Here is a 10,099-nt window from a genome sequence, read left to right as displayed (position 1 = left end):
GATTCAGCTTTACTTTAGCTGAGCTGCCGCAGCATCTGCATTACAGGAGGCTCCGGCCGGCTTCCCTTGCTCCTTGCGGTATGAGTAAAGGACACCAGCAGGGGCTGCCCTCAGCATTTGATTTGAGGGTCCACACTAGCCCCATTAAATTGAACATTAGAAAATCGACCTCTGGAGAGTTGATCTTCTCCATAGTGTAGACATGTCCATCGTATTTAACTAGCTGTTCCTGCTACAGAGAGCATTATTCTGTAAGGGGGCTGAAAGAGTCTGAAGGAACCCCCCAGGATATGGGGTGTTCCAAGGCTGGCTATGAAAGAAGAGGATTCAAAATCTCATGGGCCTGGTTTTTCTCTGGGAGGCCAGCGGCAATATAGTGTGACCCCTGAAGACCAGTGTGGGACCCGTTCTCATTGTGTGCTCCCTCGGTAACACTGATACCCACTGGATGCCTTTCTTGAGAGAGTAGTGAAGTGGCTGAATTGGAAAACCTAATTGAACAAAGCGGGGAACAATACACCACTGAATAAAAGGAAGTTACTGAGACACCGAGGACATAGCAAGAGACCAACCAAACATTAAAATATTTTTCTAAACTATTTCTCGTGCCTTTGTAGTTCCAGTGTTACCAGACAAATCCTTAGTATTTCTGACAATATAAAACAGCCAAGTCACCGAGCTGGTGAATTCCTGCCCGGATGGTTCTTGACTTGAACCCTGAAACCCTTCCTCAGCACTAATTTCAATGCAAAAACAGGTAACTCACCTGCAGAGAGAGGCAATCTCACCGTGACAGGAAGGCAAAGCCCTGAGAATCACGGTATGAATCTCACATCTCTGATACCCAGTGCACTTAGACAGCTATGTTTATGATGCCCTTTACAGTCCCTGTGGGCAACCAGTTGGGCAGCATTCCCAGACAATTCCCTCAGCTTCATGAGCAGTGGGGAAAGCAAAAAATAGGCCTTGGAGAACATCAGCCTGATAGTCTACCCTGGGAGTGAACACAAGATGTGCCAATAGGAGTGGCTCTGATTGTCAGGGCAAACACCGTCTTGTGGACTGTAGAGGCTAGAAATTAATAATGGCTTCCTTTTCTGCGTGTAATGTACTGGCATGGCCACCTGCACTGTGTGGGTATGTCTAGACTATAGGCTTTTGTTGACAGAGGCTTTGTAGACAGATACTGCCGACAAAGCTTCTGTCGACAAAGAGCGTCTAGACTACATCCAGTTCTGTCGACAAAGCAAGCTGCTTTGTCGACATGAGAGTGTAGAAGCAAAGGGCAGTGTAGATGCAATAACACCTTCTGTCGACAGAACTCTGTCGACAAAAGGCGTTATTCCTCATAGAATGAGGTTTACCGCCGTCAACAAAACTGCCGAGTTCTGTCGATGTTATGTTGACAGAACTCAACGGTTGTGTAGACACAGGTATAGTTTAGTCAACAAAAGTCCACTTTTGTCGACAAAACCCTGTAGTCTAAACACACCCTGGCTACGTCTAGACTGGCATGATTTTCCAGAAATACTTTTAACGGAAAAGGTTTTCCACACACACCTGTTTTCAACAGAGCTCTGTCGAAAAAGGCGTTATTCCTCATAAAACGAGGTTTACCGTTGTTGACAAAACCGCCGCGTTCTTTCGATTTACAGTCGACAGAACGCAGCAGCAGTCTAGACACAGGTACAGTTTTTTCGAAAAAACCCTGTAGTCTAGACACGAGTGTGTCTACACAGCAGTGTTATTTTAGAATAACGGCTGTTGTTCTGAAATAACAAAGCGAGTATCTACATAGCAACTGTGTTACTTCGAAATAATGGGCGGCTCATTCCGACTTCTGTAAACCTCATTCCATGAGGAATAATTCCCCTTCCGAAATAGCTATTTGGAATAGCAGTAGTGTGGATGCTCACTGCTACTATTGCAAAATAGTTCCTCCCCAGTGCTTCCTGAGGCTCTAAATCGAGGTAGTACGTCCACGTTAGAGGAGCCTGCCTCAGACTAATTTCACAGCTTCCCTGTAGTGTAGACATGCTATTTCGAAATAAGCTATTTAGAGTATTTCTTCGGGAGCAGCTTATTCCAAAATAAGTGTGCAGTGTAGATATACCCTTATGTATCTGTTACCCCAGTGTCTATCCAGAGTGAATTCCCTTAAATCTTCATATTCATAGACTTGCAAATTAGTGCTGTTAATTAATGATTCTTTCAAGTGATTAATTTGTTTTGAGTCCATTTAAAAATGAATGGTAATTAACTGGAGTTTTAATCACACTTTTTAAAAACAATAATGGAATAGCAATTTAGGTCATCAACGTCTTAGTGCTGCCAGTCAATTAATCACCTGGGCTTTGGTGGACATTTCCGTTTAATACACTTCACAGCTTACTTTTGATGCCTTTGATAAGGGGAATGGTTATGGTGTATTTTGGCCGTTCCAGCTGAAAGTGAGTGCAAAATCGACTGTGCAAATGGCAAGCTGCTGGACTCCAAAGCAACGTTGCAGTTTCATGCAGCAGTCTGTAACTCATATTTTTTCAGAATCCCCAGACGGGTCAATGTAACGATTTCACCCCAGATAGTGTGAGGAATAAATCAATGGGAATACAGCAGCTCTCTGATTATGGATTAAATGCAATCAAGCCTGCTCTAGCCTGACTCTGCAGTTTATTAGTTTTATGTACACCCAGACATAAACAATCGGTTTCCAACATCCCAGATACGTACCTTGCATCTGGAATGCGCTGGAGTAACTAAGAGCAGGTTCGCAGTGGGCAACTGATCGCCCGCCAGCTACAAAGTGTGGCAGGAAAAATGTTTCTCCAAGGTGGCTTCAGAGCACTGTTTCAAAGTACCCTGCGTTAGCTAACGATTCATACCTTGTACAGAGCAAAGGACATAGTGACCCGCATTAGAACATCCCTTTTCCTAACTTTGAATATGTGTCTGGTATCAGAGTCATCTAGGGTCAACATTCATGTGCACATGCCTGCTGCCATTCTTCCTTTTTTTTTATCTGTCTGTGCATTCCTCCCATTGTGATTGACAGAACTGTCAGCTAGAATCTGACATTGCATCCCAAAGCCTGCTTGCTAATTAACCCTTAACTATATGGTGTTCTGTTTCTCTAATTGAGAGTGGCTGAGAGCACATCATCTGTTTGCATTTGGCATAGTCACATTCTGGTGAACACAACACTCAATCTAGGGTAACCCAGTCCGGTTCTCAGAAACACTGATTCACAACTCACTAATAAGATCGGGCCCCCATTCCCACAATAGTGTTGCTGTAATAACACTCCCTTAAAGAGGAGTTAACTTTTGCTTGATCCTCAGGGCCCTTTCAAGGGCTGGATGTACAAAAATCAGGTCAGATTCCCTCACAAGATCTCTTACACATGACACTGTCACTGCATTTGTCTTCTGCTATCTGAAAGTGTTGCGACTGTTCTTCAAGCTGATCAAGAAGCCTGTTGATATGTCGTCTTTCAGAAAGCTGTGCTGGGTGCTGATGGCCTACCAGTCACGGAAGGCCAAGTGAAAGCACGGGGCTGACAGGTGAGACTGAAAGAGGTCAAGTAATGGTCTGAGGGTATGTCTACACTTGCCCCCTACTTCGAAGTAGGGAGGCAAATGAAGCATACCAAAGTTACTAATGAAGCGTGGGATTTAAATATCCCATGTTTCATTTGCATATTAACATCCAATCGCTATTTTTAAATGCTGGTAGCCCGATTTAACTTGCCGTGTGTAGACGCAGCAGTTCGATTGGAAACCCTTCCTTTGATTTAACTGGTACTCCTCGTACAATGAGGAGTAACAGTTAAATCGAGGGAAGGGTTTCCGATCGAACTGCTGCGTGCAAGTTAAATCTGTCTACCGGCATTTCAAAATGGCGACTGGTTGCGGAAATGCTAATGAAGCACGGGATATTTAAATCCCGCGCTTCATTAGCAACTTCGGTGGTCTTCATTTGCCTCCCTACTTCCAAGTAGGGGGCAAGTGTAGACATACCCTGAGAAAGAGAGAGCAATGGAGAGATCAGGGCTTAGTAGACGGAGTGATGAGATGTTAAGTGTGAGGATCTTCCCAAACTTTGAATTGCCACAATGCTGAGCTCATCCAAACTAGGACAGAGCACCCTGGGTCAACAAGGGGCTATCTTTTCCCCTTCTTGTAATGCAGATTCAAAATCGGTGGCACCCCCAGCAATCACATTCTCCAGATGTACTTGCCCACTTTGTCACGAAGCTCTTTGGTTTTCACCCCATATATGATGGGGTTGAGCATTGGGGGGAACACGAAATAGAGGTTGGCCAAGATGATGTGAATATGGGGAACGATGCCCTGACCGAACCGGTGGGTGAGACTGGAGAAGAGGAAGGGAGTATAAGACGTCAACATTACACAGACATGGGTGGTGCAGGTGCTGAGGGCTTTCCGGTGGGCTTTCTTGGAAGAGATAGTGAGGATAGCCCTGAGGATCAGACAGTAGGACAGGCTAATAAGAGTCAAGTCTAACCCCATGACTACAAAAGCCATTGCCAAGCCGTACATCCTGTTGACTGTAGTGTCCCCACATGACATCTTTGCCACAGCCATATGCTCGCAGTACGTGTGGGGGATACTGCGACTGGTACAGAATGGCAGCTTGCTCAGGAGTAGAGGCAGGGGAAACATGAAGAGAACAGCTCTTATCAAGCCTACTAGCCCTAGCTTAGCTATTCGGGCGTTGGTGAGGATGGCGGCGTATCTCAGAGGCATACATATGGCAACATAGCGATCAAAGGCCATTGTCACAAGGATGGATGAATAGAAAACAGAAAGCATGTGAAGGAAGAATGTCTGAGTGAGGCAGCCTTCCACAGTAATGACTGTTAAATTGAACCAAAATATACCCAGCACCTTTGGCACAACGCAGGTAGACATGCTGATGTCTGTGAGCGCCAACATGCAGATCAACAAGTACATTGGCGTGTGCAGGGTCTGCTCTTTGCCTACCACAAACAGAATCATGAAATTCCCCAACAGGCCGACAATGTAGAACAGAGCAAACGGGATGGCAATCCAGACGTGGGCAGCTTCTAAGCCAGGGATGCCCATTAGGATGAATGTTGGAGAGTCAGAGAGGGTGCTGTTGAAAGCCACCATGAGATGGTTGATTCCTCGATTGGGTGCCGAAATGCTCAAGGTGTCTGTGAAGGAAAAGAAGCACGTAGTATGGTCATAGAAATGTAGCCGTGTTAGTCTGGGGTAGTTGAAGCAAAATGCAGGACAATGTAGCACTTTAAAGACTAACAAGATGGTTTATTAGATGATGAGCTTTCGTGGGCCAGACCCACTTCCTCAGATCTTGTCTGATATCTGTTTTGTGGGCATTAATCCTTTGGCGAAGTGTCTGAGATGTTTGTCCAATGTACATAGCAGACGGACACTTTCGGCACATGATAGGCTGTAGTTTATTGATAATAAACCTATATTGGAACAGGATACCATACTCAAAGAGGCTCTGGGAGACAGACCCATAGTCTCCTATAGACAACCACCTAACCTCAAGATGATTCTTACCAACCACCACAGGACATACCACACTAATACCAACCCTGGTACCTTCCCTTGCAACAAACCCCGTTGCCAGCTTTGTCCACATATTCATTCTGCTGATACCATTATTGGACCTAACCAAGTGAGTTATAAGATCAAGAACACATATTCCTGCGCATCCAGAAATATAATCTATGCTATCATGTGCCGAAAGTGTCCGTCTGCTATGTACATTGGACAAACATCTCAGACACTTCGCCAAAGGATTAATGCCCACAAAACAGATATCAGACAAGATCACAAAGAGAAAACAGTTTCTTGCCACTTTAACCAGAAAGGACACTCTCTAAATGACTTAGCCACCTGCATTCTGCTACAAAGACCTTTTACATCTGCACTTGAAAGGGAATCCTCTGAACTGTCATTTATGTTAAAATTCGACACTTGCCAACAAGGACTTAACAAGACTTTGAACTTTCTCACCCATTACCAAGACAGTTTCCCCAATTATCACCTGTAATACCATTAACTCACAAACATCCCACTCTCCCTACCTTTAATATCAGCAATTCACAGACACTTACCTTCCTTCCTCCCCCTTCCCCCCCCCCCCCCCCCCCCCGCATCCCCCTTCTGTTCTGCAATGTGATTTGTCCTTTTCATATTTGTTCATTTTTTTAATTGTATCCTTTGGTATATATGGTTGTGACTACTTTCTTCCACTGTTTGATCTGAGGAAGTGGGTCTGGCCCACGAAAGCTCATCATCTAATAAACCATCTTGTTAGTCTTTAAAGTGCTACATTGTCCTGTAGTATGGTCAATATTTTTTGCTCCTTACTAATGTAGAAAGGAGGGTCAAGAATGAAGTGGCAACATGTGCAGATGCCACTGGATTATTTAGGTCATAGCGAGGTGCAGAGAAGTCCTTGTAACGAGCTAGCCACTATGGTGAATGGGTTGCATGGTAGCACGTGACGTGCCCATAACGGCAACATGTATGCTCATTATACGGAAAAGCTTGAATTCCTTGCATGCCTAAAAAAGTTCTAATTGAACTGTAGGAACTCAGGACAGAGACCGGGATATCCTGGTACATACACAGCTCTGGGAAACAGCTCTCGGTGTGAGCAGAGCCAGAATATTTGCAAACTATTGTTATCCAGGAGGAGTAGCCTGGGGAATCCTGTAGAAAGGATGATGGCATGAGATCAGTCCGTCAATGTTTTACTCTAGTGTCGACTTCTCTCTGCATTGCTGAGCAATCCTCCTCGCACAAGATACTGCAGAACTAGATCAAGGGCAGAAACTCTCTAATGGGGATGAGGTTAAAAGGAAGGGGTTGTTGGCTTACTAAGGAGATTAATAAGAGGGAGCCTAAGAGAATGTGTACAAAATACCAGTGGATAGAGAGTTGAATGAGAATCTATTCTCCCTGGCCCATAAGGTCAGGGTGACATTCACTTGAATTGAAATGTAGCAATTATAAATCAGAAAAAAAAAACCTGTTGCCATTGCCACAAGAATTAGTTGAGGCCAAGAGCTAAGCAAGGATCAGGAAGGCTTTGGATATTTACATGGCTATTGAGTCTATCTAGTTACAATATTTACACACAAGGCTACCTGTATCAGAGAGAGGACGCTGGACTAGCTGGATCATAGGTCTGATCCAAGATGAAATTCCTATATTGTAAAAGAGCCATGTTTCCCCCACATGGAAGGAGACATTATCCTCCCAGGCTGTGTCGTTTTGCTGTACAGGACGGGTAGTATGGGCACAAGGGTCTTTGTGTTTAGGGCTTCTGGCTTTCACCTTTTACTTCTCTTATTTCTGCTGGTAACACGCTTTCTTGCTGGAATCTATCATTGCCTGAGATATAAGTTATAGGTTTTGAATGACAACCACAAGCAGGTACACTTGTCTCCCCTAGGTTTTATCCATCTTGTGCCTCAAGTTTGCCAATGAATCAAAAATTGTGGGATCGTAAATAATAAAGAGGACAGATGATTGATTTGGAGCAGTCTGGACTGGTTGACCAAATGGAAACAATATGGCTATGTCTACACTATCTAGACGTGCTTTTCCGCAAAAAAGCCCCGGTTGCCATTTTTGAGATCAGGGCTTTTTTGCGGAAAACAAATCTGAGCTGTCTACACTGGCCTTTTGCGCAAAAGCTTTGCGCAAAAGGGGCTGTGTCCAGACTCCATGCCTCCTTCGACGGAGGCATGTAGATTAGCCACATCGGAAGAGGGAAATGAAGCCGCGATTAAAATAATCGCGGCTTCATTTAAATTTAAATGGCTGCCCCGATCTGCCGATCAGCTGTTTGTCGGCAGATCGGGAGAGTCTGGACGCGATGCCCCGACAAAGAAGCCTTTCTTCATCGACACAGGTAAGCCTCGTGAAACCAGGTTTACCTGTGTCGATGAAGAAAGGCTTCTTTGTCGGGGCATCGCGTCCAGACTCTCCCGATCTGCCGACAAACAGCTGATCGGCAGATCGGGGCAGCCATTTAAATTTAAATGAAGCCGCGATTATTTTAATCGCGGCTTCATTTCCCTCTTCCGATGTGGCTAATCTACATGCCTCCGTCGAAGGAGGCATGGAGTCTGGACACAGCCAGGGACTTTTGCCTGAACGGGAGCAGAATAGTATTTCCACAAGAAGCACTGATTTCTTACAGTAGGAAGTCAGTGCTTTTGTGGACATTCAAGAGGCCAGTGTAGACAGCTGGCAAGTTTTTCCGGAAAAGCGGCTGATTTTCTGAAAAAAGTGGCCAGTCTAGACACAGCCTGGGTCTCCAATACTGCAGTGGAAGTGGGGGTTTCTTTAGACACTGGAGAAGGACAATGAAGTCTAGCCCACTCCAGGTTACATGTTCACACTGCCATGCGCTTTTGCACATAAGTGTCCAGGGCAATGTGGATGCTCTCTTGTGCAAGAAAGCTCTGATGGCCATTTTAGCCATAGGGCTTTCTTGCGCAAGAAACCCCTGTTCCTGTCCACACTAGCCTTTTTGCGCAAGAACGGGCTTCTCATGTGGACGCGCCACAAGTTTTTGCTCAAGAACAGCTGTTCTTGTGCAAGAAGACTGCAGTGTAGACATAGCCTATGTGTTTTAACATATATCTACATCCAGGAACAAAGAGTGTAGGTGCTACTTGCAAGGTGGGAGATGCTCATGGGAAGTGCAGTGACTCTGAACAGCGACATAAATTAGCTATATATGAGCTCCCAGTGGGAACCCTTGGTCAAAACAGTCAATGTGCTCCTGGGATGATCCCCTTGAGGTTCCAGTGGTTGAGAAGTTACGTTACCTCTGTATTTGGCACTGGTGCGACAGCTGCTGGAATCCTGTGTCCAGTTCTGGTGTCCATGCTTAAATTTGGATATTTATACACTATGGAAATTGTGGGGGAAATCTCGCTCCCCTGGGGTACAGAGCCCCCAGAAGGGTCCGAGGCTGGAGTTCAAAGCAGTGAGGCGGAGAGAAACCTAGAAGGAAAACTTTATTATGCATGCATGCAGGCTGACCACTACCAGAGTTAGCAGCCAGCCCTGAGAGACAGTTTCAGGGATTCTTTATACAGTATGTTCAGACAGTAGTTGAACATACTGTATAAAGCAGACAGTAGTTGAACATACTGTATAAAGCAGAAGTACTCTGAGATGTTTCTGTTCACACCAGGAGTGCTAGAAGTAAGTTTTACAGAACAAAGGCACATGAGAGAGTTTACATGACAAATTGTGACAGACTAGGAGTCTTCATGAACTTGAGATAGGCATTGTAAGGGTCTTGATTAGAGTTAATTTGATTTCTCTCTGTTACAAGGAGAGAGGCCTGGAAAACTTTTAACCCTTACAGCAGTTTTCTTGTAGAGAGTTTTGATTTCCTGCACAGTCCCCCCTTTAGACACAATTGGAGTTATTTGATTTTTCTCCCACAAGAGTTGAGAGAAGAGTCACAAGAATCAGTCAAAGGTCCTAAAACCTGCCCTATTCTAATTATAACATCATAGAATCCTAGGGCTGGAAGAGACCTCAGGAGGTCATCGAGTCCAACCCCCTGCCCAAAGCAGGACCAACCTCAACTAAACCATCCTAGCCAGAGCTTTGTCAAGCCAGGTCTTAAAAACCTCTGAGGATAGAGATTTCACCACCTCCCTAAGTGACCATTCCTGTGTGGTAGATTAAATGTGCTCAACAAGGATGGTGTATGGGTGGCATTACAGTCCCCTGTCAATATTACATGGGGTACCACTATTGAATAACAGGTTCTTCAGCGTGGCAAACAGAGGTATAAGAGGATGGAATGGCTGGAAGTTTAAGTTAAAGGAATTCTGACCGGAAATAAACTGTATAGATTTTTTTAAAGGGTGAGAGTAAGCATTGAACCAGTTTATCAAGGGCCATCGTGGATTTTCTATCACTGAGAAATTTTAAACAAAGGTTTGGATATTTCCCTAGATGATCTGCTCAAGGAGTAATTTTGAGGAAATTCTCCAGCCTGTCCTTTACAGAAAATCAATAGAGGTGATAATTCCTTCTGGCCT

The 10,099-nt window shown here is 44.7% G+C and overlaps 1 protein-coding gene across 1 annotated transcript; it reads right to left on the bottom strand.

The window, feature by feature from the left end:
• Positions 1 to 4,214: 4,214 nt before the first annotated feature.
• Positions 4,215 to 5,208, bottom strand: LOC142818219 (olfactory receptor 52P1-like). Its single transcript, XM_075922170.1, has one exon. It carries the CDS (start codon positions 5,151 to 5,153, stop codon positions 4,215 to 4,217), a length of 939 nt encoding a protein of 312 aa, XP_075778285.1. The 5' UTR covers positions 5,154 to 5,208.
• Between the last annotated feature and the right edge of the window lie 4,891 nt (positions 5,209 to 10,099).

Source organism: Pelodiscus sinensis, chromosome 1, assembly GCF_049634645.1.
Source record: "Pelodiscus sinensis isolate JC-2024 chromosome 1, ASM4963464v1, whole genome shotgun sequence".
Taxonomy (NCBI): Eukaryota; Metazoa; Chordata; order Testudines; family Trionychidae; genus Pelodiscus; species Pelodiscus sinensis.
The sequence above is the reverse complement of the archived record's forward strand: the minus strand, read 5'-3'. Positions and strand labels throughout refer to the sequence as shown.